The sequence below is a fragment of the Corvus hawaiiensis genome, chromosome 11, assembly GCF_020740725.1.
Source record: "Corvus hawaiiensis isolate bCorHaw1 chromosome 11, bCorHaw1.pri.cur, whole genome shotgun sequence".
NCBI lineage: Eukaryota > Metazoa > Chordata > Aves > Passeriformes > Corvidae > Corvus > Corvus hawaiiensis.
Window position 1 is genome coordinate 22,657,539 of NC_063223.1, and position 27,852 is coordinate 22,685,390.

The 27,852-nt window shown below is 46.8% G+C and overlaps 1 protein-coding gene and 1 long non-coding RNA gene across 12 annotated transcripts in view; one reads left to right on the plus strand and one right to left on the minus strand.

The window, feature by feature from the left end:
• Positions 1-1,403, minus strand: part of IQSEC1 (IQ motif and Sec7 domain ArfGEF 1) — a 282,288-nt gene extending 280,885 nt beyond the window's left edge. For 5 of the 10 annotated variants that reach the window (XM_048315517.1, XM_048315516.1, XM_048315514.1 and 2 more), the window contains exon 1: positions 992-1,402. In XM_048315517.1, coding sequence (XP_048171474.1) covers positions 992-1,257 — 266 coding nt within the window. In that variant the 5' untranslated portion in view covers positions 1,258-1,402. Of the gene's footprint in view, positions 1-991 lie in introns of all 10 variants that reach the window. The other 5 variants (XM_048315515.1, XM_048315523.1, XM_048315524.1 and 2 more) reach the window with 2 other exon arrangements.
• A 6,441-nt stretch (positions 1,404-7,844) lies between these two features.
• LOC125331800 lies at positions 7,845-26,673 on the plus strand. Of its 2 annotated transcripts, XR_007206200.1 has the most exons (3): positions 7,845-9,331; positions 22,585-22,657; positions 24,428-26,673. It is a non-coding gene; the product is annotated as an uncharacterized LOC125331800 (long non-coding RNA). The 2 variants fall into 2 exon arrangements; XR_007206199.1 differs by lacking the exons at positions 22,585-22,657; positions 24,428-26,673 and adding an exon at positions 13,084-20,472.
• The last annotated feature ends 1,179 nt before the right edge of the window (positions 26,674-27,852 follow it).

Here is a 27,852-nt window from a genome sequence, read left to right on the forward strand (position 1 = left end):
GCATCCCGGGGGCTGGCGGCGGCCGGGAGCCGCCGCGTCTGTATTTATAAACCGAAGGAATTCGAGCGCAGCGGATCACAAACAGCCCATTGTGCTGTGTCAAGCAGCGGAGTGGGCTCGTAATCCCATGCATGCTTTTCCCACTCCGCTCCGGGAAAGCCGAGCCTGAAATACTTTTCCAGAAGTAAAAACACTCCGGGAAAGCGCCAACCTCAGCTCTTGCTATTCCCGAATCCCTACCGCTTCGGAACGGTGCAACTAAGCGGCTTTCCCAGCGCCGGAGAGACGCAGACGATTAATTACAGCTTAGAGAGGCTGGAATAGATGCGGCGGCCGGGAGCGAAGGCGGCCCGAACGGGGCGAGCTGTCTTTGGCTCGGGCCAGCCCGCCGGTGGCGAGCGGCCAATGTTTACTGACCCCTGGCCGGGTCACTTTCGATAGCGGCCGGAGCCAAGGGCCGCTCCTCGGCAGCGCCGCGGGGCATCTCCCGGGGGGCGAGCAGCTCCCCGCGCTGGGTACCCCTGGTCGCCACGGCGCTCGCAGCGGCAGCGAACACGCTACGGGCGGAAAGGCAGGGCTCGCCCCGCTGCTCCCAGCGCCCCGGTACCGCGGCTCTGCCCAGGGCATCCCCCGAGCGCCGCGGGCGGCGGGGCCCGGGGCAGTGGTGGCCGCAGGGACAGCCGTGCGCCGGACAGCCGTGTGCCGCCGCGGCTCGAAACCCCCCGGGACCCCGGCCAGAGAACGAGTGAGACACGGGCACCCGCACGGGCTGGGGGACGGAGGCTGGGGCCACCCCTCCGCACCCCATCGCTGTCCCCCGAGCCGCCCGGGGCTCGTCCCGGGGCACACCCCGCAGGGAGTCCCGCTGCTCCCAGCGCGGCTACGCGGGGCGGCTTCGGGCACCCGAAGGCAGGAGGGGAAAGGGAAGGGGAACCCCGCTAGGGAAACCCCGTCCGCGAAAAAGGGGCAAAGAAAGGCGGGCAGCGCTTACTTCTCGTGCCTGGCGTTCTCCTGGATGGCGCTCAGCACCCCCGGGGGCGCGGGGGGGACGCCCTGCTGGAGCCGGCATGTGGCCAGGTGCCGGTGATGCTCGTCCTGCAGGCAGGCATTTTCGTGGTACAACTTGGCCACTTGCTGCTCCAGCTCGTCTATCCTCCGCTTCTGCTTCTCCAGCAGCTCCTGCTGCGTCTCGATAATCTTGTTCAGCTCCTTCAGGTACTCGGCCGCCTTGCTGGGGTTCTCGGCGGGGCTCTCCATGGCCGCCCCGCACCTCCGCGGCGCGGGGGGGACAGGCGCCGGCCAGCGCGCTCCGCTGGCAACTTAAGCGAGAGGGGAGGAATAAATACCCCGGCGGAAAGCGGCGCCCCGCGGCCCGGCGCGTCCCCTCCTAGAGCCGCGGCTGCCCGGGCGGGCGGCGGCCCCGCGCCGCCATTGCTGCCGCTCGGCCCCCGCCGCCGAGGAGGGCAGGGCCGCCGGCCGGGGGAGCCGGAGCCGCCCGGAGCCGCTCGGGCCCCGCCGCGCTGGCGCACGGCGCTGTCCCCGCGCCCGTCCCGCCCTGCCCGCGCCGCAGCCGGGCTCTCCCGTCGCCTGGCAGCGCCCGCGCCCCCGCCGCGCTCCGAGCCGGGCATGGGCAGGGGCGCGGGCCGTCCCTGCGCCGGGCCCGCCGCTCCCCGCCTCCCCCGCCGCGGCCGCCGCCGCCGGGATGCGCTTAAGTAACGGCGGCCGCTCCTCCGGGGGGCAGCGGGGGCTCGGCGAGCGCCCCATCCCCGCGCCCCATCCGCGCATCGCATCCCCGGCTCTGCATCCCATCTTCGCATCCCATCCCCGCATCCCATGCCCGCGCCCCATCCCCGCGCGGCTCCGGGCCCCTTTCCCGGCGGGGAGAGCCCCGGGAGAGGCGCGGGGAGCGCTCTCGGGAGCGGGGCCCCGGGGCGGCGCGGGGAGCAGCGCGCTGTGCGCGGGGGCGGGCGGGGACCCGGCCTGCGGGACCGGAGCTGTCCCTGCAAGGGCTGGGGAGCGGGATCCCACCGCGGGGGTGGCAGCGGGGGTGGCCCCCCGAGCCGGGCGCCCCAGCAGCACGCCCCAAGTCAGGTAGCAGAGCCCTCCGCCTCTCCCGTCAGCATCCCTGGCGCTAAAACCTCTGTTGGTGAAACGCTGCTTCCCGCTAAGACTGCATCAAGCCAAGAAAAGTTGCTGAGGTTTTGGGTCCTGTATCATCCCAAGTGTGTGTTGGGAATGCTTGTGAGAACCGGGAGTAGGAAAGGGAAACGGGGAGATACTGCAGGAAGAAGATAGGAAGGTGAGGACGTGCTTTTCTCCTCCCTTCCTCTTTATGTCTCCTTATTTTTTTTTTTTTTCTAATTTTTCTACCTCTTCTCTCCACCTTTCCACTTTTCAAGCTTACAGCTAATAAAATTTTCTGAGGGGTTGTTCTGCTGTCACTGAAGCCCCGACCCTTCGTGGTGGAGTGAACTCGTTCTCACCTTTGCCGGGATGCGCCGCTTCAGGAGCGCGGCCGATGCCGCAGGGCGAGGGCGAGGGGGACCCGCTCCTGGGGAGGCTGCAGGCTCCGGGTTGTCCCCATCTGTGCCCCGCAGGTTTGGGAACGCTGCTCCCAAGCACAAGGTGTCTGTCCCAGCCTTCTCCCTCTGCCTCTCGCAGTCAGGGAGAAAAGGGGCGTGAGGGGAGGGTGCAGCCACAGCCCGACTCGTCTGGCGCTTTCCAGGGGCATTCTGGCTTTAGATAGAAATAAGTCATTGGCAAAACTGTTACTTTTGCTCTGACACAAGTGCAGAGAAGGGCTGCTCTGACTGTCGAGGTGACTGAGGTACGGAAGACTAATTTCCAGTCCTAGTGGAGATGCTGACTTCACAGACACGTCTTTAGCTGCTCTCTGAAGAGACCAAGCCTCCTTCCCAGTAACTTGATTAGTATTTTTCATAAGAATTCTTGAAAATATTTTTTTTCCCGAAAACTATTGGTTCAGAACGTATTTGCTAAAGCGCAGTTGACTCGGCTCTGTGTGGAAAGAAATTATTATCACAGTATCTCACTGAGGGAACCTGCACGGCAGTAGGCAGCCAGAGTATTTATCAGGGGTTAAATCAATAAGTAAAGCAAGTGAACTTGCTTCTTGTATGCAAAATAAAATGCAAAGTAAGACACTCAAAACTCATTAAAGTATGTGCAGACAATAAAAGCTCATTAAGCATTTCACAGCAAGGAGGGGGGAAGTGGAGCAGCACAGCTCCTACAGCGAGGATCTGTTTGGAACACCCCTTTTTAGGCAGAAATGCCCGAGTTCACGGGACCCATGAGCACTGCCGAGGGAGGCAGGAGGCGCGTTAAGGGTGACAATTTCCTTTCTTTTCCCGGTTGCAGGAAAATGCCTCCATTCCCACAGGGAAAGCTGTATCTCGTTCAGCTCCAGCCGCGGTGGGTGAGCAACCGGGGAGTGATGGCTCGAGGAGGGACGGGCTGCTCCGGGTTCTCGGCCTGATTTGGGAGGGTTTTCTCACAGGATCCCAGTAACGAGATCATGAACCTGACCTGCCCACAAAGGACATGGAGCAAAACAAACCTACTGGGAATCCTCTCCACAGGAAACCATGAATTAGCCTGAAAAATACATTGAGCCCTCAGCAGTGCCCTGGGGTTGGCACCTGGAGCCTGCACCGTGTTCCTGGTGTGTTCTGGGTGTTGCTGCTGCTCGGCACTGAAAGAGGAAGGAGGACTCTGTGTCTCAGGGATTGTCTCTGCCCCTCCAAAAGCCTGTATGCTCCACCACGCTCCTTGAATTAACAAGGCGAGGTAAACTTAGAAGATAAGCATATTCATAGAATCAATAATATATTCAATCTGCATCTGTGAAGACAACAGATTGTAAAAGCAGACCCAGCTTGTTCAGATTTGCTCAGTTAGAAAATTAAGTGACATCAAGCCTAACCTTTTAAAATATGAAAATCATCAAAATAGCATTCTTATTACTTGCTAACATCCTACCTCAGACTGTCCCTTTCCATAAGCTACGCAGCACATGGTTAATTCTTGCCTGGGAAAGTGCCAGGGAAGATTTAAATATGAAAGGGAATGTTGCTCATAAGTAGGATTCTCTTACTCATTTATTATTGGCAAGAGATAAATCACAGAGCAGTTGGGGCTGGAAGGGACCTCTGGAGGTCATCTACTCCAACTTCCCTGCTAGGACACCCCATTACCCTTTGGAAAAATCTTAGAGAGTCTCAAGTTTTGGTATTTTCTGGCAAATCAGTACCCTGCAGAGGACCCTTTTTGAGTGTTCAGAGCCTGGTCCAGACTCAGAGACACATCCCTGGTGCTCACAGGCTCATGTGCTGTTTGATGCCCACCAGAAAGCAGGCACAATCCTGGTCCTTGAGCCTGCCAGAGCTCCAGGAGCGTTTGGACAATGCTCTGAGGCACGGGGTGGGATGGTTGGGGTGTCTGTGCAGGGCCAGGAGCTGGACTGGATGATCCCTGAGGGTCCCTTCCTGTTCTGTGTTTGCCTGTCCTGTTCTGAGAACCTGGCTCTTGCACTTGCTGCCTAACTTGGGTGGTTTGTCGGAGTTAAATTTATAATTCTGTGCAGAAGCTGAGCATGAAATGTCACTGTTTCAAAAATGGTTTGGTGTGGCTAATAATGCCATGGGTGAGCAAACAGCTGAAATAATTTTTTTCAAAGGAAGATAAGACCAGGAAAAAGCCTCTGATACATATTTTTCTATGTAAAATTAATTAGGTCAGTGTAATATTAAAAACAAGGATCCAGAAGTCATGCAGTGATTTGTGCTCAATCTTAACTCTGCCCTCCATCTCTCTCTTTTAAAATTCTCTTCGAAGCCACATCTTTCTTGGTTGCATTTCTCTCTTAGTCTCCCTCCTGCCCCCTTAATTCTCTCCCTCACTTCTTGGTTCTGCTGCTGTGTTTAGACACTAAGGAATTTTATCCTGCTATTCAAGTTTATCCTGTTGCTTGAGTTTATATGTAGGTCACAGAACCTCTGAATGGTTTGGGTTGGAAGGGACATTAAAGATCCTATTCCACCCCCTGCCATGGCAGGGACACCTCCCACTGTCCCAGGCTGCTCCCAGCCCCAATGTCCAGCCTGGCCTTGGGCACTGCCAGGGATCCAGGGGCAGCCCCAGCTGCTCTGGGCACCCTGTGCCAGGGCCTGCCCACCCTCCCAGCCAGGAATTCCTCCCTAATATCTCATCTAAATGTCTCCTCTTTTAGTTTTAGGTCTGAGTCCCTTTCCCACTCTGTACTTAACATGTGTGTCCCCTCTCCTTGTGTCCTAAGGCAGGACAAATGTTCCTGATCTCATTCCATGTGCTCACCACACACCCAGCAGTGCCTGGTCCTCTCCAGAGGATCAGCTGAATAATACCAGAGAACAACATCCTTGGGGGCCCATTTGCTGCACTCTTTGGAGATTCCTGGGAGAAAGAAAGAAATAGGAATGCCACTGCTGACCAGGACCATGGCCCCCACAAGCCAAATAATGCCTGTGAGATGAGATCTGACTCTAAGGTATTAAATAAGAAAAAGGAGAAAGCACCTGAAATCTTTTAGGAACTCTGGTGTTTCTGGCTCAGTTTTTTCCCTCTTCTGGTTAAACATAACCCACTTTTAAGACCTGACATCTTATTTCTCTTAACAGTTTATTTGATTTCTACTTAAAGGCATGAAACTTCCTCATGCCTTTTCCTACCACAAATCTTTTTCATGATAATCTCTTGTAAAATGTGATCATATTACACTTTTTTCTTAGTTAAATGGAATGTCTTTAGACTTGATCTCTGAAGCCCAACCCCTCTTCTATAAAGAGAGAGTACCTGACCTGCTCTCAGGTCAACCTTGGAGCCTCCTGGCTTTCTCCACCCCATGGTGCCTGTCTGGATTTGATGGCACTGGGACAATTAGGCTGTTCTTATGCTGGCCAGCTCCTCAAGTATTTGAAATATCCCAAGCTAAGCATGATAAAAGTACAGACCGTATTTTAAGGCATCTCCACAAGGCAGCAGAAAGTTCAATTTTAATTTTCTGACTCTGATCCTGAGTGGACCAATCATTACTGTTTGTAGGAATTGCCTTTTGATTTATGAGAGAAATGATAAATTGGCTCCTCCAGGTTCTGTAGCTGAATCTGGAGGTTTGCCTGCAAAGTGAGGTCCAGAACTAATCCATCTAAGTATGCAACTTTAACCAAGCCTTCAGTCTAATGAGCCTTTCATAAAACATTTCCTTTGTGCTTTTGTTGGTTTCTGTGATTTGTGCTTCCCTTGTTTTGGTAAGTGATATCAGGGAATGTTAGCAGGCAAAAAACAAAGTGTCCTCTTGTGCAGAGTCCTTGGGAAAGGACTGTGTCCTTGTGTCCTGTAAAATAAAAAGCACTGTTAATGGAAGGCATCAAGCACCTCAAACATAAAAGTGATCATTTAACAGGGATAAATAATAACGATATCAATATATCCCTAATACAAAAGGGACAAATTAGCAAGGAATCCTTTGCTTCTTTGGGGAAAGAGGCAAATCCAGTGCTGGGTCATAAAGGAAGGAGTGTGCTGTTCACAGAGCTGGCTCCCAGCTGTCCTTGGGGAGTGGGAAGTGGCAGGGTGGCAGTGACACCAAGGGCAGGGCTCACACGGCGCTGGGGACGTGGCTCATACTCTGGGCTCTGGGGCTCTCCAGAGAGAAATCAAACAAGAACAGAAAGAATTTTGCTGTGAAAGTGGGAAGTAATTTTATAAGAGGGACTAAATGGAACTTATAACTCTAATTTAGCAATAAATATAATGAAATTTGGAGTACGGCCTTAATTAAAAAGTTATTTTATAAATGGTGCAGAAAATCTTTTCTCGGTGCTTAAGCTGCGATTGAAGCCAAACCAGAGTTGGAATCAAGGACTTTTTATTACCACATCATATTTTAAGTTGTGGGATAAACTGTGACTGAAGGAGAAGAATTCATGCTGCAGGGCCAAATACCTGGGGCAAGAGCAGAAAAGTGCCACAAGAAAACAGTTCCCATCGCATAAAGATGAAAAACACAGGGACACAAACCACAACCTTGGCATCAGGGTAGGAAGCTGGATACTGGAAGAGGAAAGTAAACAAATAAACCCCCCCCAACAAAAGTAGAGCTTCAGAAATTCCCTGAAAGCAAGGGGAAATAACAATGCTAAAATAGCTGATTCCATGTTTCATCGTCATTCCTTGTGATTCCATGACTTCATTGCAATGTGCTGCTTTTGTGAGCTTATAAAGTAATGAAGTATCAAATACCAGCATTTCTGTAGAAAATAAAAACCCAAACCAAAGTTTTCATCAAGTCATTTCTGGATGAAAACTTAATAAGCAAACCTGCTCATGGAAAACTGTCGGAGGTTTTTGTGTGTGTTCTGTTGGTTTTTTTTTTTTTTAACATCACTTAAATGAATAATTACCTATGCTGCCAGAGTCAAATTCACCCACTATTTTCCATTTTAAGACGTTTTATTCCGTTTTAATTCCATACATTTCCATTCTGATATTTTCCTGTGCTCTAATTGGTCAGAGTCAGTTTTTCCATGCTCACCATATCCATGGTTAGACTGAATTATCTTGGCAAATTTCAGCAAACGCTGCTTTTCAGAATAAGATTATGAGGAAACATGAAAATCAGATCATATTCTGTTCTTTTTTAAACATCCATGGGAACAGAAATTAGAGAAAGGTCAGACTAAGCAACTGTGATAAAGTACAAAGCCCTCAGAAATACGGATTTCTTTTCATAGAATCATAGGATATTTCATAGAATATCCTGAGTTGGAAAGGATCATCCAGTCCTGGCTTTGCACAGACACCCCAACAATCCCACCCTGTGCATCCCTGAGAGTGTTGTCCAAATTCCCCTGCCACAGGCATTTCAGGTTGGACACCTCCATTGATGAAAACCAAGGATTTTTATCATTTATTTCTTGTTCTCTTTTCACATCTGTAACTGGCATATTGCCTCCAAGAATGCCAGGAACAGAAAATCACTTAGATGGCACAGTAGTGTTTTTACATTAGGAAAATAATTCTGCCTTCCAAGAGAAATTTAAATTTTAAAAAAAAGGGGAGGCAGGGGGAGAAACATCCTGAAAAATCAGTACCTAATCATATTTCCAGTATGTATCCTGTTCACGCCATCTGAATCCAGTGGATAAAATCACAATTTGAAAGCAGGGCACACCATACCCTGTATGTCTTTGTCATCAACAAAACTTGAAGGAAAAAACCCCATTTACTCATTTCACATGAATTGCAGCAACCTATAAATCCTGCAGGCTTGGGTTCCCCACCTGTCCTGCATCCAGACCACCTTTTAATGGATATATTCCTATGGCTTTAATGGTGATGTGGAGCAGTTCACCTGCTTTTGCAAATTGTGCAGCCCCCCAGGACAGCTGCACTGTCCACTGACAAGATCAGCACGCAGAAATATCACATTTTAATGTATCATAGCAGGCAGAAAAGGGCAATGTTAATTCAGGCAGTCATTAACCAAAGCAGGGCATGAGCAAACAGCTGTGATTAAAGGGGTATATTTCTGATGCCGTGGTCATTAAGGTACATTTGTACCAGTGCAATTAGAAGCGCCCAGGTTTGCTCTGACTCACTGTAGTTCACTCTCGTTAGTCTGCAGTTGTTCAGATTTCTACCATATCCTTTTTTTCTTAAGAGAAACTGGTAATATATCACTGAATATAAATATACACGTGTGAAGAGAAGGAGAAATAACATTCCATTTGTACAAAAGGGGGAAGAATCACCCCCCATCTTTATCACTGGCAACAGCTGAGGGAAATTTAAGTTCTTTCATTTTATTTGCAGCAAGACTTAAAAATAGATTTGCAAATTCAGACTGGGAACTCTTCTATCCTTTTCCAAAAAAGAAAAGCACATCACAACATGGACAAATCAATTCCAATTGCTTCTTGTCCAAAGAAACCACACTAAACCTCAAGGTGTCTTAGGTAAAGATTCCAAATCAGGAAATGAAAAGCTGAACAAGAAAATGCTGAGGTCAGGCAGGCTCAACCTTTTCTTATCCCTTTTGTTATCCCTTCTCTTTCATGCTGCTGGGGAGCACACAGAGGGGATGAAAGCTGCTGCTGCTGCTGGGCTCCATCATTAGGAACAGTCTGTATTTACAGTTTCAGCCTGGGAGCCACGGCAAGTCCTTAGCAGCTGACCTGGCGTGTGGAACTCCAGCCTCCCTCCCCTCGTGCTGCAGCCGCCTTGGGAAGCCCTGGAGTTAAGCTCTGTTCACCTCTGGGAAGGTTAAAAGGTAACAGACTTACTTCTGTCCAAGCTTACGTGAAAAAAAATGTATTTGCTGCTTCATGATTGCCAAATATTGCCTTTTCCTGGTCTTGCATGAGCAAGGGCTGCGAAATGCTGTGAGCGGTGGGGGACTCCAGCCCGAGGGGATGCTGTCCTTAGGGACTCCAGCCCGAGGGGATGCTGTCCTTAGGGACTCCAGCCCGAGGGGATGCTGTCCTTAGGGACTCCAGCCCGAGGGGATGCCCTCCTTAGGGACTCCAGCCCGAGGGGATGCTGTCCTTAGGGACTCCAGCCCGAGGGGATGCTGTCCTTAGGGACTCCAGTCTGAGGGGATGCCCTCCTTAGGGACTCCAGTCCGAGGGGATGCCCTCCTTAGGGACTCCAGTCCGAGGGGATGCCCTCCTTAGGGACTCCAGCCCGAGGGGATGCTGTCCTTAGGGACTCCAGTCTGAGGGGATGCCCTCCTTAGGGACTCCAGTCCGAGGGGATGCTGTCCTTAGGGACTCCAGCCCGAGGGGATGCTGTCCTTAGGGACTCCAGCCCGAGGGGATGCCCTCCTTAGGGACTCCAGCCCGAGGGGATGCTGTCCTTAGGGACTCCAGCCCGAGGGGATGCCCTCCTTAGGGACTCCAGTCTGAGGGGATGCTGTCCTTAGGGACTCCAGTCTGAGGGGATGCCCTCCTTAGGGACTCCAGTCTGAGGGGATGCTGTCCTTAGGGACTCCAGCCCGAGGGGATGCCCTCCTTAGGGACTCCAGTCTGAGGGGATGCTGTCCTTAGGGACTCCAGTCTGAGGGGATGCCGTCCTTAGGGACTCCAGTCCGAGGGGATGCCCTCCTTAGGGACTCCAGTCCGAGAGGATGCTGTCCTTAGGGACTCCAGCCCGAGGGGATGCTGTCCTTAGGGACTCCAGTCTGAGGGGATGCTGTCCTTAGGGACTCCAGCCCGAGGGGATGCCCTCCTTAGGGACTCCAGCCCGAGGGGATGCCCTCCTTAGGGACTCCAGTCTGAGGGGATGCCCTCCTTAGGGACTCCAGTCTGAGGGGATGCCGTCCTTAGGGACTCCAGCCCGAGGGGATGCTGTCCTTAGGGACTCCAGTCCGAGGGGATGCTGTCCTTAGGCAGTCGGTGGCTTTCACTGCACTTTCCTGTTGCTGCTAAAAGCTCTCAACTAAAATGCTCACAGGAACATGTGCAGCCCCAGTCTCTCGGTGGTTGGTCAGGCAAACAGGGCTCTTGGTGTGCTGGTGAGTCAAGGTTTCACACGGATCAGGACTCTTAAAAGCCTTGATCCCACTCTCTTCAGAGACCTGAGAGAAATGCAGTAACTTCTGGAAGCTTTTCCAGTTGAAATGTTAAAAGAAAAAAAATTTAAAAAAAGATATGTACTTGCTTTTGGAGGATTTGGGGTTTTCTCAAGAGGAGGCTCTATCACAGCCTGAAAATTTTCATAGGGAATGACAAAAACACTGTGGCAGCAAACCACTGAGTGAACACTTACGTGGGGGAGATTACAGACTGGCAGAGGGAACAGCTCTTCTAAGACAAAGAAGCTTCCAGAACTGACCCTGTCAATGAGTAGCTGGAGGCAAAAAATGTATTAGAATTCTACTCAAAAGGAAAAGTTAAAACGGAAAGAGCTGCTGCTCCAAAGAAGAGATGGAGATGTAAGTTCTGGAAATGCAATACAAAAATAAGTAGCTACATTTTTCCTAAGTCTCTTTGTGCATGTTACTTTGTCAAAATTAATCTGGGTCGTTTATCCAGAGGAGAGTAATGATCTGAACCAGCTCTGAGAGCAGCAAAGTGTTAATCAGCTGTTCAGAGGTTTCCCCTTGGGCAGGCTCTTAGAACACAAGGAGGAACTCCGTGTCAAACAAGTCCTTAGTACAAATGACAAATGTAGTTTATTCCCAGTTCCTCAGCAGGAACTGAGATTTTAGACTTGTTAAAACACAGAATGGGGTAACTGGGAGCTCGTGACAAACTGCTGAGGGCTCTTCTGAACTGCAGCTCTCGGAGGTAACTCGCTCCAGGAGCTTCCCCAAGGAACAGCAATCCCACAAAGATGAACTGCCGGGTTCCCTGAGGTTTGTGCTGCTCTGGCAGCCTTGGGGAGGATCCCTGAGAGGCCACACACGGTGGGAGGAGTGCACAGAGATGCAGGGCCTGGGTATTACTGAGGATCCTCGGAGCTGTCCTTCATCCGCGTCAGGCAAAAGCGATGCAAACGTGTTTGCAAAATCCAGGGCAGCAAAGGTTTATAAGGACCCAGATACCAGGAATGAAGGCAATGGTATCAATCTGTGGTTTTAGTCAGGACCAAACCCAGCAAAATCTGCAGGATCTGACCTGTGGTAGATCCCTCCCTTCATGTGTGGGGCCTTCCCTGTATGTGACACTCCAGGGCTCAACCCCAAAGGGAGGACTTGGACTGAAGAAGTGTCTTAGCTTTTAAAACCTCTGCCCCACTCTTCTGGAATGGGCATTAGCTCAGTTTTCTTCATAAGAGTTTTGATCCTTAGCCTGTTCAGGACATTTTCTTTTGTCTATATTGACAACAAAGTGAATTTCTCTCTTCAGAAATGCCTTCTTAGCAGAGAAGGTGCAGTTTAAATTATGTGATAAATCTGATCCATTCCCACACAGAAAAGCTAATCCTGATCCCCGTATAAAGCCTTTTATTGTCCCGAGCTCTGTCTTCCATTGCCCCATGTAATCAAGAAGTATCCTCTGTATCTTGAATTAATTCATGTGAGTAGCTCTTTACTGAAGCACACAAGTGGCACTAATCAAATACTTTGGGGTGAATGATCTCGAAACCCATCTTTGAAGAATACTATGACAGGGCTGGGAATGGGGAACTTGGTGTTGCCTGTCAGTGATCCAGCATTTAAAAGTCTCTCACTGCATTTACTTGCTGAGTTACTACAGGGAAAAGATGCATTATTAATGTTTGGCTCTGCCTTTCACCTGAAAAAGATATTTTCCAAAAAAGGAATGTAAAGAAAAGATCTCGTAATTGTGTTTGTATTACTCAGATCTGTTGAGGAACATAGTTCTGCCATTATTTTAATGTGTGGCCTGGAAAGACTCTTTGACTTTGCAAAAAAAATTCCCTTTGCAGCTACATTTTCTCAAAAACTGGCTGTCAAAAAGTCATCCCTGTGTCATTTCTGTGTTTGATGCTGGCTATAAGTCGACAGTTGAAATAGATCTCGAGGAATTTCTGATGTAGAATGAAATAAATGCATCCTTGGGAACAAAAAGAGCTTTCAGAAAGGTGCAGCTACGACTGCAAGCAGGTTTCAACTCATTCCTTTTTGGCTTCTGTTGTTGTCTGTTGGTTTTTTGCCCTTTAAACTCCCAGAATTTCTGCCACTGCCTTTGCCACACTTGCTACAAGGGCAAGCATGAAGTGTTTACCCAAAACAAACAGGCTCCAAAGCAAAAGCAGAGCTCAGGACATCACACAGGCCTTTGCCTGGGTGTTCATTCCCATTTCAGAGAGCTCCTGACAAAAAGGGAAGTGTCTCTGTCATGTTCAAACTCAGAAGTGAAGCAGACAAAGCCCTTGTTCTGCTTGCTGCAACCACAGCTGTAGCCTGACAAGAGATTTTTTTTCCTCCTTTATTTTTTCTTTTTCCTTCCTCTTCTCCCTTCTCCCCCCCTCCCTCTTCCCTTTCTTCTTCTTTCCCTTCTCCCCTTTCCTCTTCCCCTTTTCTTATTTTTAATTTTCCTTTTTATTTTGCATCAGAAAGGTGCTGATGACATTATTCACCAAGATTGCACTTCAGAGCAGTTACAGAATCTTGTGAACTCAAGGTCAGCAAAACTGTAATTCAGACACTCTGCTCCTCATCTTGCTCTGTTTGGTGCAAAATTAGGAAGAATTCTTGACAAGGTCTGCACATCCACAGCATCCTTCTCAGCTGATGACAGGGAATGTGCTGCTTGGTGAAACGCTTCGTATCAGCTCTCACAGAATTCAGCCGGCAAAGAAAGCAGGCCCTTGTTATGCAAAATCTTTGTAAACAGTGTTCTGCCCTTAAATTGATTTTAATGCTTTGCCTTGGCGAGCTCCTGCGCTGATTTTCCCAACAGAAGCCACCACAGGGGCCATCTGGTGGCAGCAGTACACTGGAGCTGCACAAAACGTGCTAGGGAATGATCCAGGGGTAAATTTCCAGCAGAATGCAAAGGGATCTAACCCTGAACTTCTCTTAAGGACATATTGTTATAACTCAATCTAGGCTTGAAAAATTCCTGCAAACTTGGAGGGAAAATATAACTTGTTCCGTGGCTGTCATTCCAAGATAAATGTCAGTACAGATATTAGAATGTAATAATTTTCTATTTTATATTAAAAATTAAAATTGTTTCCCTTCCTGTCCCTGTCCCTGTCCCTGAGCTGTCCCCATTCAGGGATTTTTGCTAATGGACTCCTCAATGCCTTCTGCAGGGAGGAACATCTTTTCCTTACTAAAGGGAAAACACCCAGGACTGCTTTGCACTGGTCAGTACTGAAGAGAGGCTCATTTGGTACTCACAACTTATTACAGATACCCCAGAACTTCAGCTTTTGGAGCCAAGACTTTAATAAATTTCATGCTTGAATCATCATTACTATTACATTTATAAAAAGGTGAAAAAATCCTCTCAGAGAACTATTTGAGATTCAGCCTCTCAAGGTAAATCTAAGACTTTTTTTCCCGGGAATGTTTTCCTGGGCTATTTTGACCTGTGTCTGTGCGTATCTGGCAACAGAGTTTCCTGCAGCGATGTAAATTTGGGGCAGTACCTCTCAGATGGATCTCAGACACAAGTTCCATGTTCTTTTCTTAGCACAGGAGGAGCTGCTCAGGCTGGGGCAGACAGATCCTGTGTGGCAGCCTTTCATCTGTTACGAAATCCTTTCAGGAGGAGAGCACTGAATAATAAGGTGGATCTGCTTTCTCCCCGTGTCTCTGGATGTCAGTTCTTGAGGCAGAGTTGCTGACTAAGGAGCAGTGTTTGGTGTTGGGTTACAGCTCTCCAAAGGAGCTGCCTCCGTGCCTGTGAAAAGCTCCGTTGATCCACAAACACCCCTAAAATCATCCCGGCAAAGCACTTGGGTCACTAATTAACGCCCCATTAAGAAGATAGCCTCATTTTGAACTGCAGACGTCCTATTCTAGCTGGAAACATTTCTGTCTGCAGAGTGACCATTCAGCATATTTCATCAAGCAGCTTTTCCTCAGGGAGAGCGGCTGCCCGTGGTCACACCGAGCCGTGTCCCCTGCCCTGTGCCTGTCCCTGCCCCGCGCAGGGGTGACAGCCACGGGCTTGGTCCTCTGAAGCCACCCGAGTTCCCAGTGCTGACTCCACAGTGCCACGACAGAGACCCACCCCGCCCCAATTCACTGCTGCTGCTCATGTGCCTCTGCCTGGGCAGGCTGGGGGGACCACGGGACCCCTTCCAGCCGTGCCCATCCCGGGATTCTGTTCCCGACTGCTCGAGACAACGTGCAGTTGTACCCCAGTCTGTCAGCTGTGTGCCTGACCCCATTCCTAGGTGGTTTTAACTCCCAGCTTTCCGCACCGTGGTGCAAAGTGAAAGTGGCTCAGAACACTCGTGTCTGGCCCAAGAAATAGAAGTGACCTCCAGCATTTGGTGGAAAATTGACGGTACAAACTATTTCTTAGTCTCATGCTTTTATGGATTCAAAACAACCAAAAAAGGATGATCAGAGACAAGTGTGATGTAAAGGATAAAAAACAATCTGTGAAAAGGATTAGAAACCCATCCTAGATAAAGCCTCTTTCAGTTGCTGAAACAACAGCAAGGGATGAAGTCATCCCTCGATGCCTCAACAAGTGCCTGTCGTGTTGTTCTGTGAATCACCCTCAGAGCGCAGGAACCTGTAATTTCCACATGCAGAATGTCCAATTTCAATGCAGGGATAAGTGAGAGGGAGGAGAGCACACTTCGTTGAATCATTCACAGCTGTAAGTGCCAACAGGTACTGCTGAGTGCAAAGAACATGAGTCAACAACCACACAGCGGGGCTGGGCTTGGGGAGGGTCTTCTTGTGGGGTACCTGGTACAGAAAACATCCTTGAGCCCTCTCTGTCCCATCCCTGACCAAGTCAAACAGGGCACACCCTCGGGGACAGCCAGGCTGCAAACAGGCTGCTCCAAGGGCACCATCGGGCTGCTGGAAACACGCCTGGGGCAGGGAGGGAGAGGGGAGGTGACACGTGGCACTGGAATCCATCCCAGCCCTGCTGCTGCACCCACAGAGCCTTGGCTCTCTTGGTGCTTGGCTCCAGCTTCCCTCATTCAAATCCCAATCACAGAATCACAGAATCAGTAAGGTTGGAAAAGACCTCCACGATCATCAAGTGCAGCCTTTGGCTGAGTCTCTCCAAGGCCACTAAATCACACATGAAGTGCAATATCCACTCGTTTGTGACTCCACCACAGTCTGTGCTGATGTTTAACCACTCTTTCAGTGAATAAGTTCTTCCCTGATATCCAGCCTGATGCCATCATTCCCGTAGCCCTGCACTTTTCCAGGTGTGATCCCACGTGGGCTGGAGGCTGAGTGTGGAAGCAGGATTGGTACAACTGGCTGTGTGCAGCCATAGCTCTGAACGTGGGATCCAGGAGCCAGCAGGCACACGGAGCCTCTCCAGGATGGCCAGTGAACAGAATGATTCCACAGAGAAGTGGCAAGGATTTGGAAGAGAAGCATTAAAAAGGTGGAAAAGCACTGACACACTCATTACTTTGGTAGGATGAGGAAAGAGCCACTGCTCCCAGCACTATCTGTATTTCTGTGATATGGGCCTGAGCAGAAAAGTCTGGGAGAGGAAAACATCATGGAACAGGAAGCTGACAGGGCTTTTCATGGCAGAGCTGCAAAAATGTCAGAGTAACTAATATGTTTTCCATGGAGGATACCAACAAAAGAAAACCACATCAGGAGCATTCAGTGAAATACTTTACAAAATCAACCCAAGTTTAGATTATGTAATTAAATTCAGAGTAAAAGAAAAAAAAATTAAAACTTGGAGCGAACATTTAATTCTTTTAGTTCTCCCATTCCTCCGACATTTTGGTTTTCTAGTTTAGTAATAACCACAGAAGCATAGAATCATAGAATACCTTGAGTTGGAAGGGACCCACAAGGATCACCGAGTCCAACCATACGGTGGGTTTGGTCCTTTCCCATAGGGAGGTAAAGCCATAATTTGTGTGCAATCTTGTGCTGATTTTCTGAGCTGAGAAAGCAGAGAAAGTCATAATGCTGCAGGAAGCAGGAAATACAGGATTTGCACAGCACTGGTGAGAATGCCTGTGGACAGCGAGCACCAGCACTAATAGTGAGGGATAGAGCAGGAAGGGGTGAAATCCCCATGCCAGAGAAAAGAACAAGATAGAATGATTAGAACAACACAAGGCAATTCCAGCATATACCACTGAGGCTTTCTCCAAAACCTGGAGGCTTTGAAGGATTTCCCTAGGTGAGAATCAGGAGCAATCCTATGAGATCACTGAGACATTAAACTGGTCCTCTGGAGAGAGAATTCCCTGGCTGCACCACCTTCATCTGCCGTTCCTGATGCCTGGGAGCAGGGAGCCAAGCACCCTTCTCCTTCCAGCACTGAGTGAAGAGCCCACGTGTGCAGCTGTTTGCCCGCTCTCTGTGCTGCTGGAAGGGACACACCAATTCCCTCTGAAGCGGCTCCCCGGGAGCACTTTGAGCAGGAGCAGAACTGTTGATGCAGAGTTTAACAGCCCCAGCTGTTTGGTACCTCCCGAGCACTGATTAAAGGCTTGGGACTTTCCCTTCTGCTGCCTCTGCTTGTCCTCAGCATCTGAAGATCTCCAATGCCTCACAGAACAACGCTGACCCTTGCTGTGATGAAACCGCTGGTTTTGGGCCCTGGCCCTTCGGCCCCCAGAGCTGCTGATCCCGGGAAGAGCTGCTGATCCTGTCAGGACACACACACACTTCTATCAGGGCCAAAACTATAAATTATTGGGCTCTATAAGCTGCCTTTCAGCTAAGAGACCTCAGTTCTGCTATAAAAAGTTCCAAAGCCGATCCTTCCTCCACCACAATATCTGCTGTAGGGATGCAATCCATAGCAATTCCAAGGGATTGGAAATCACCTCTTGTTTTAAAAATCATCTATATAAGAGCTCTTACACCTTTTTAAAAGCATGACACCTTGGCTTTCTGCAGAATAGTTCCTCTACCTGCCGTAAGCAGTGAATGTCTTGGGGGAGAATATGTAATATTTGTGTGTGTTATTAGGGGAAAATGCAAGATTCTAAAAGTATTAAATTTTATATGTATGAATAATTTGACCTAACTCTCCATTGGTATATACAATCATGGAAAATTAATTTGTTGTATTGTGCAGTTTGACACAGTAAGGTAAAAAATATTTCTACCTGACCAGCATTTCTTAGAATTTCAACAAAGCAGTAAATCTTAAACAATCCGTGTTTTTTCAGTGGCTGTTTTCAAGGGCTCCATTGTGGCAGGAAATGCTAATGTTATGAATCGATATGCACTAACATTACTCAGGTAATGTGCTTTTAAAAATGTAATTTAACATAATGGAAATCTCCTAGAAAGGTAGATATTAATTTTCAACAAACTCTGATCATCCATTTAAATTAAATGCACACCAGCTCATTCCTCAATGCATAATGCAAACTTCTATTTAGAAGACAGATGCCATAATTTACACCGTGCAGAGATACTCAGCTAATGTAACACCTCTGTTTCAGGCAGCAGTAAAACTGTCTTAATTAAGGAAATGCCAACAGATTAAGATGTTCTCATGGTTCATAAAATATTTTAGAGGGTGGCTTGGCAGCATTAGTACAAATGTTGTGAAGCCTGGTGTGTCTGAAGCTTATGCTCTGCACTTAAATTAAAAAAAAAAAGATGCTGTGAACCATGGAAAAAGATGGCAATGTCATATTTCTGTTGCCATATGTTGATATATGTAGTTATAGTGATTATATAGTGGTCACAGAGTGGGTTCCTAAATGGCCACATCTCAAAGTCATCACTGAGTTTCTACCGTGCTTCTACATCTCCAGGTAAGAGCCAGCCACTGAAGGAGTAACAGCAAAAATTTATCTAAAGGTAAGGATGAAACTGGAAGATAAAAGGAGCTGAGAGAAGGCTGGGTGAAAGAGGAAAATTTACTGTAAGAAGGAAAACCTTCCCACGCCCTTCAGTTCACAGTGCAAACAATGCACAGATAATGGGTGGTTTGCAGATGAATCCACAGCACAGCACCTGACCTGACTGTAAATAATATCTATTCACATGGGCCAAATTAATTTCATTTAAGCCACAGCTGGTAGCAAAAAAGTCTACATAACTGAGGGCTGATCCAATCAGCACTGAAGTTTTGAGTGAGCAAATCAATTAATTATGCATTGATTTTACCAGGCGTGTTTGTTCCAATAGTGCACAACTGCGCGTTTGGCTCCGGAGCTCTGCAGCATCTGTCGGATATTTACACCCAGCTCCTGAACACGAGCTCAGTGGTTCCTTTTTGGCTCGAGGCACAGGCAGAGAAGGGAGCAGCTGTTTGCAAAAGGCCACACAATCACACTGTACCTGCAGAGGATGCTGCGCTCCAGCGTGGCCCAAGGGAGGGAAGATGCCTCATCTGTCTGCAATTAGGCAAGAATCACAATAGGTGCATGTATTAATTCAGTAGAACAAAATAGAGAGAAGGGAAATATGTGTCTTTTCATAAATTAATGCTGGATGTTGCTGACTAAAGCAGAAAGTAAGTGGAGATAACTTTTCCTTTTTATTTCTGATCTTCACAGGAAAATCTGTCTGCACTTACCCATAAATTCATACACAGAGAGAGTTCTGTGTTCTGTGAACACAATCCTGTAAGAAACACAGTTCCCTTTTGCACTGAATCTGTCAGGTCTCATTGATTTTAACAGTTACTGAGGAAATACAGCTCCTTGCTAGGCACAGAGTGAGTCCTGTACATAAAGCATGGGATTGGAACCTGAGTACAGAGCTGCTGAAATAAGTACCCGAGAAGTAGCTAAAGCTAAGGGAAGTGAATGGAAATATAAATTAATGGGAAGGGATGATTTAATAGGGATAAAATAGAGAAGGTAAAACTGATGTGATGTTGGAAAATGAGACTTTCTAGTTAGGATTCAAATATCTGTTACAGGGAGCTTTAATGAAGTTTATGCCCGGGCAGTGCTATATAAATCTAGAGCAGAAGACAGACTTAATCCCATTAAATATTTGTCAGGGATTTAATGTAGTAGATAATATAACAAGCACTATTAAACCTGGCATTACAATTCCCCATTTTTACCAAGTTCCAACGCCCGTGGCTGCAGGGAGAGCTTTGCCTGAGACAGGGCTCAGTGACTGGACTCGCATTGCTGTTAACGGATCCCGGTCAGGCACTGGAGCCGCTCTGGGTTTCTCAACTCCTCTTTCCATGCACTCTAAACCAGCTTTGCTCCCTCCCTGCAGAGGTGGCCACTGGAAATGCTGTAACAGGAATATTTCTAGAACCTTCCTTTTAACAGAAATAGGCTAATTTGACCTGCTGGTTCTGTACGTTTTTTCTGTTCAAGAGCAGAATATCATCATCAACCTCCTCAAACAGCTGCTGCCAAAACCACCTTCCTTTGCTAAGATAGTGAAATACCCTGGTCCTGCAGCCCACCTCAGTCAGAATCTCCCCACTGTTAGTTCAGGGAGTGCCTGCCTTCCATGTTGCTTGTACACTTCATTTTCTCACGTCATCCCAGCTTTTATGCTTGGCTGAACGACAGTAAGATAAACAAAAAAAAAGGTTTGAGCTCTGCAGATGTGGGGAAACTTTTGTTACACCCAAAACTGTGGGATGGATAAGGCATCACTGAATTTCTTTTCATTTGTACAGATTCATTTATACTCTTTGGTTGGTTAGTTAGTTGGTGTTTGAGGACTTCTTTGTGCAGGCTCTAGCAACTACCACCACACAGCAGACAGGAACTGCTTTTTGAGAATATCCTACTGCTCTGACCTCAAAAGTTCAAAGTTTCTGGGTTATCATAATCATGTCTGTGGCAATTAAAATACTGGGAATTCAGATACTTGATTGGGGTTTTTCTTGTATTTTTTTAAAATAAAATAGTTATAAATTAATTAAAACAGAATAATTAATTCTTCAATGTTTATTATTCTCTCGTTTAAAACTTTTTAGCTGTCAGAGCTGAAAAAACACTTGGTGATTGCTGATCCTGAAGAGCACTAAGAAGGGTACATTTCATGGCTGAAGTTGGTGGCTTCAGTGCCATTTATTTGATGAACACATGTAAAATGAATATTCCCAACATGGGCCAACTCATAAAACTCTTGTTGTTTCCACTTGTGCATAGTAAGAAATTGGGTTGGAGAACTTTTCGTGCTGCGTTTTGTGGCCACTCATCAGGTGATGTTTTCTGTCTAACAATGGAAGGAAGTGAAATAAAAGATGTGTTATCATGAACTAGAAGTGTTTGGGAAATTCATGCCAGGTTTCATAGGAAGATAAATCATACCCAGACTGTCCAAGCCTACATTTTCCACTGACAGGCTATCAGCATCCCAGGAAAAGCAAAACTACTGCTGTCTCTTAGAAGTAAACCCACATTTTTATGAGTTCTTTCTCTGTAGATGTAAGTCAGCCTTCCCAGGATTTCCAGCTGTATGAAGAGGCAGAGTTAAACAGACACAGAAAAGCTAATTCCTCCCCTCAGGACAAGAAGCACTTGGTACTGCACAGGGAAGCCCACTTTTCCTGTTTTTTAAAGAAGAAGATGGAATTTTGCTTTCTTCCCCGTCTCTGGCACTGCGTTTGAGCCACGGTATCTGCAGAGGAAGGATGTTCTGAGTCTCAGGGTGCCTGGGGTCAAATCCCCAGGGCTTCCTGAGTGATGAGTAAATGAAGTAAATGTTATTTCCCTTCTGGAGCGGGGCACTGGAGCCGTGGAAGTCGGAGCTAAGCAGAGACCCCAGGTAGGGGCAGCTCTCCATGATGTCCCCATGGCTGTGGCGGTGCCAGGCTGGGTCCTGCTCCCTCCTGCACAAGGATGAGGCTCCTGCAGAGCTGTCCCTGGGGCCTCCACACGGAACTTTTTCATTAAAACTACTTGGACAAAGACGGGATTAGAAGTTCTGGGAACCCCTCAGATCTGTGGTGCTGCACCTGCTGCCCTGTCTCTGGTTGCTGATCTTGGCTTGTCCCAAACGTCCCTCACGTTTTTTACTTCAGCAATTTCTATCAGAATTTTCTGTTGAGCTGATGGGAAATGTCTCCCTACTCGAGCTCCAAATCCACTACTTTTCCCCTGATCCTAAACATTTCCCTTCTTCCCTTCAGCAGGATGAAGCTCTGATTTTCATATTTTTCATGGTGAATGGGGTGGGAGGGAATGGAGGCATTCCCAAGGAATGATCTGGAATTTGGGTCAATTCTTTTGAAAGCAGAAAGATTCCACTCTAATTTGCACTCTGAATTGAATCAGGATCTTGCACGTGGCCCAAAGTACAGCATAATTCTGACTAAATGTAGTCCTTTTGCTCCAGTGCAAATTGTGGGTATTTCATTACACAGTGAATGTTTATCTAAATTCTCACAGTAAAAGACAGATCTCACTTGAGAACTGGAGATACTCACTGGAGTAACACATTTCTCTAAAAGCTGTATGTAAATAGTAATCAAGCCAGAGCAAGCAGGCTGCCATGGGAATGGGGATGTGTTACAGCATTTTGACTACACAGCTTCACTCCTGTAGAGAATCAGGCAGACTAAGAGGAATTTTTAATGGATACAACCACTGTTTACAGTAATAACTTAAAAGAAAAGGTGCTGGGATTAGGGTGTGCCAGTGTCCCCTGGTACCCAAAGGGAGGCCAGTGCCCATGGGAAAACAGGCAAATGAGAGGAGTGATCCGTGATTCCCGGGAGACAGGGGGGTTGCACTTCTGAAACGTCCAAGTGTAGCTTTTTCAATCAAAAATTAATGGTTTTAATGACTCCAATAAAAATTAAATTCCTATGGAGAAAGAAACAACAAGCTGTATTGTATAAGCAAGACTTTCTTTTTGAAAAATCTATTTCCCAATCTGTGAAATGCCTAAATGCTGAAAAAGATAATTAAGAAATATAATTAATACTTACAAGGGTTATCAAAGGCATTGAAGTAATTTAAATTTCAATCTCACAGTTCAGCAAATGCACTCAAAAAGCTTGGAGAGCTACAAAGGAAAAACTCTTGGATAAAAGGTGGCAAGTTCATGGTAAGTATCATCATTAAACCCAAACGTGTCACAAATCAGCACAACAAGAAAATTCAAGTGCAAACTCAAGTGAAAGAGAAATAGCTTTTTGTAAATAGCTTGGTACAAGCTGTCACAACAGTTCCTTTATTTAAAAAATAATCTTAGAAATATGGAGATTCCAAGCAAACTTGGAACAGCCTTTATGAAAACCACTCTTTGCCTGCATGGCTGAAATGGAATACTGGGAGCACCACGTGATGCACGAGGATATTTCACAACTGGAGCAGCCTCACCCTTGCTAGCAGAGATCAGGGGAGGGCCAGAACTCTTGGGTCAGACTCACACTCTTGCTTAGAATTGTAACTTACCCCTGTTGCTAAAAAACAATTTAAACCTAGAGATTAAAATGATATTTTGTCCACCAAGAAAGACATTATGTCTAAGCAGTCAGGAAGAATCAAAATAAAGACAAAACCATATGTATGATCATAAAAAGTCCTGAAAGCTCAAATTATACCAGATGCATATAAATTAGCATTATTACTTAGATAAGACATTCTTTAATAAGGGAGATAACACTATTAATGTAATTACTGACTGCCTGCTCCAGCACTGGGAAAGAATTAAATACATTACACTTCTGGATAAAGCCAAAGTAATTATGAATTTCCAGTTCTTTCCAACTTAAAGAACTGTCTAGTGACTCTCTCTAAATGGGTCTAATGCAGCAACTCCATTCTGATCTCAGTGCTGGTCTAAGCCCCAGTAATCACTCAACTCTTCTGGCTGCAAGGCAGAGTCAAAAAATTCACAGTTTGCCAATGCTGGATTGCCTTTTGCTCCTCCTTTTCACAAGGTTCCTTCCCACTAACACTTTATCTGCTGTCCAGTACTCTTCATTCTCTGCAAAGAAAGCCCAGCTCTGGTGGCATAAAATAATGGTTTGATGAAGACTGGGAAATATTTCTCCAGAACAGGGCAGCGATACCTGAGTGGTTTGCACCTGGCCCATTCTGGTTCAGGCTCTCAGTGCCCTGCATTAGAATAAGCCTGGAGTTAATCACTTCTGTTGTTGCTGGGTTTAACACATTGCTTTCAATCTTTATGAATTGTGTGGGTTCTAGATGTCTCTCAAGCTTTGAGTTCATGTGCAGTGGGGCCACAGTGGTTGTGTTTCCTTCTCTTCATGCCTTGTCAGTGATAAAGTGCCCCTGTTAGTGGTGACTTACAGCCTCTGCCACGCTTGGCAGATTTCCTGTTGCTCCATGTGTTATTTGCTATCAAAGAAAACTGCAAATTTCTCCAGGTGACAAAGCTTGTAGTGCAAATCTGTCTTCTCTGTGCTGGAGCCAAGGTACTTCTGTCCCCTGCCTTGTCCTGCCTTCAATGCAATAATATTTTTGTGAAGGAACAGAGCGGTGCAAAGAAGGTGAAGGGACACAGAGGTCGGGTGGGAACTGATTTGTGCAGGTGGAGCTTTCAGGAGCTGGTCAGTTTGTACCTGCACCCAGCATCTGTTCCACCTGTCCCCCCAGAGGATCTCCTTCCTCTTCTGGAAGCCTGGAAAGAACCTTTCAAAGGTCTGTTTGAATTATGAGCAGCGTTTCCCAGACACCTCCCCAGCTGCGTGCCCTGCCTTTGAGGAGTGCTGCCTCCCGCCCCGCATCCCCTCTGTGCTGAGCAGGAGTCCACAGCCCTCACCCTGGGATAGGTACCAGCAAGTGGGCAGTGACTGGATGTTTATTCAATCCAGACAGCTTTGCTGCAGTTATTTGTCCCTCTCCATAGAGCCACGTGCCTGGGAATCTTCCTCGCAGACCGGATGCCACGGCGTGCAGACAGTACAGAAGGAAGAGCTCCTGTCATGGAGAACTGCAATAAGCTCAGAGAAAACTGAAGAGACAGAGTGGTGCCTTCCAGAAAGAAATCTGGCAGAGATCATTACTGAAGCATCAAAACCCCACAGTTTAGGAGTATGCAAACCTCGGAGGGGAAGGGGGCAGGAAAGTAACCTCAAATCCCTTCTTTTGGGCCAAGTATCTGCAGACACTGAGGATGCTTCGCACCAGTAACTCCTCTTTCTCTTACCCTCACTGTCACCTCGTGGAAGCACTCAAAATGCAGTGTTTTGCACCTGTCTCTATGTGCTTCACACAAAAGATCATGAAAAACTGACAACTGATTGTTTTCATGCAGAGGAGCACTGAGAATGTGTTCATTCCTCACTGCAACACAAACTCACCTGGAAAGGCTTTCAATGCACAGCCACACCCCTGTGTCTGGAGCTATCTCCCAAAACATGAACGCTTATCAGCATTCAGATTTCTGCTGGGCAGATCAAAGGGTTACCAACAAGCACTTCAGGAAGCCAAGGGTGCTTTAAAGACCTGGAATACCTTGAAGACGTAGTAAGGAAGAATCAATTAAATTACTGGTTTATAGAGAATTAATAGAATATGCTTGAATAGTCAAGTGCAGTAGTTAAAAGATCATTTTGACAACATATCAATATATTTGTAATCATCTGCAGCCCTACTCTTGGGTATTACACCCTAGGAGACGCTTTGATTTTGTCACTCAATGACTGAGACATCTGGCACACTTCATTTCCCTGACTCCATTTCTTCTGGGAAATTGTAAATCTTTTGACAGAAAGTGCTTGACAAAAGCTAACTGTTACTTCACACAAGTACCCTTAGTTCCCACCACTTTCTGAATAGAGTTTGGAAACTTTTCATTCTTTAAACATAAATTAGATGCCTTCAGATTTTTCACACTGATCTATGGCATTATTTAATGAATTATAGGAGAAAACAAAAAAGAAGTTGGCTCAGAACATATTTTTACCACCAGTGACTAACACTATTCATGTAGAAATGCCAAAGAAATTCATGTAGCCAACTAAACCTTTGTTGTACCACACAGGTGAATCTTCCTGCTTTGGCAATCAAGTAGAACCTGATTTTTTAAAACAAATCACCCAGAGTGCTCAGTTCACTGTTACCAATTGTATTCTTTTTTATTTGTGATTCTTGATCATTTCTATTAGGAGTCCACTGTAGTTTGCTTCATATATTTTGGACTTTAATTCCAATATAATAGAGCAAACAACTACATTAGGACTTGAAAATAAGCAAGAGTGGAAGAAGTAGATGAATCAATGAATAGCAATGGGTTGAGGAGAGTGTAATGCAAAACCTGCTGTTGTTTTACACTGGTTACAGTTTGTCACCAAACTGGATAAGAGCAAAAAAATCCCCCCACTCACACTGGGACTGGGGAGAGCAGAGCAAGGCCTCATGTTTTGAGGTGTAAAATGATTGAATACACCTCTGATAATGGGTGACACTGTCAGCACGTGTGACCCATCCTGCAGCACAGCAGAGCACTGCTCCAGTAGAAATACCAGTGGCACTCTCTGCAGTAAGGCCAAAACCTGAATTCTCCATTCCTTGTGTGCCCAACAGCCCCAGAGCCTCCACGAGGAGCTTGGCATCCACAAGAACAGTGGGATATTTTTATCCCAAAGGGTAATAAAGAACAAAGGCCGTAACCTTGGCAGATCCCAGCACAAGTGATGGTGCCCCATGGAGAACAGGAAACAGACTGGAGAGGGTTTGGTTTAATCAGGATGTGAAGCCCTTTGTTTCTCATGCCATTAACCTTCGCACTTTTTATGGTGCAAAGCCTCTGGTGGCAAAAGCCTGTTATATTAATGTTTCATTAAATTTTATATTCCTTTATATACCTGAAGTTACTAAATGCAATTCAGTTTAACATAAAGCACTCGACTAAAGAGTCTGTCTCCAATCAAATCTGTATTTACACTGTTGCCCTCCCACCTCATAAAATAAAAACTCCAAAGAGAAGAGAGAACTTTCCTTTTCCTCTCTTTAACAACATCCTGAACTTTAAAATAGTTAAGTGGTCCTCCATTTCCTGTATAATCACTGGCACTAAATGAATTTATGCTTATACATCCTGAACACAGATTCCTATACTCACATTAAAATAAAGATTTTTGTGGTCTCTCATTTCCATCCTGTCATTTTTCTTCTCCCATAACAAGTCAAAACAAAGGACAACAGAGTTTCTGTCCATATTCTCTTTATACATCTTTCCCTTCCTTGGGCTCCACATGTCTGTGCAATTACACAGCTCCTGCACATGCAGGTGCCTCTCCCTAATTGCTTTTTAAGGTTCCTCTTTTTCCCATCCTTGGGAAAGTCCAAGGGGAGCTTTGGGAATTAACTCTAGTCCTAGACCAAAAAGCCTTTGATCTGGACCAAAAAAAGGAGAATTGAGGCTTAGTTTAAATACATCATTCCAGGAATATATCCTCAAACTTGGTCTCACCCAAACTTTTGACAGTAACATTTGCTCAAAATTCTGCCTCCACTGCAGCCCCAGAAATGTCCTAATTTGACAGTACTGCACAACACTAATGCCTACTTGACTGTAAAAATGGAGCATTGCATGGTATTCACCAGCTGTTCAATCGGCCCTGTCAGGGTGTCTTGTCAAGGCAGGGACAGCAGAACCTTCCTGGAACACCAGACCAGTCACCCTGCTGAGGTCCCTCCAGAGGGAATTCTCCTCTCCATTCCCTGTCTGTCTGCAGCCTCTTGGGTTATAACCAGGCCTCTTTCTCTTTGAGGGGAAGGTCTGTGAAACCTGATGGACACTTAAAATTCTGACATTAAGTCTTGGTGACAGGCAGGATTCGACATCATTGCCATGTCCTGTTGTTTGCCTTTCTCTTACTATTGACTGAGGCACAGCTGTCCCTGTAGCAGGAACTGACCTGCCAGCATTTTGGTTTGTGGAGCCAAAGAGGACTCTGACAGTGCGGCACTCAGTATCACAGTGCCTGGATCCATTTTTAGCTCCAGTTGTTATTCACAGTATTTTTTTAGAAAAACCAGTCCTCCCCTAACACCACCCTATCAAAGCAAGCAATCACAGCAGTGCAAGGCACACAGGTTACAGGCATTGTAACCTCTGCAAAAACCAGACTGGGAAGAGAAGGTGACATTGTTTGAAATCCCTGTTTCATACCTTCCACTTCTCCAATCCCTTGATAGAGTGTTCTATCTAAAGTATGAACACTTCTGAAAATATCTCAAGGCAGCAGTTGTTGGAGAAGCAATTATCCCAGTCCATGGCAGGGGGATAGGAACTAGCTGATCGTTAAGGTGCCTCCCAATCCAAAC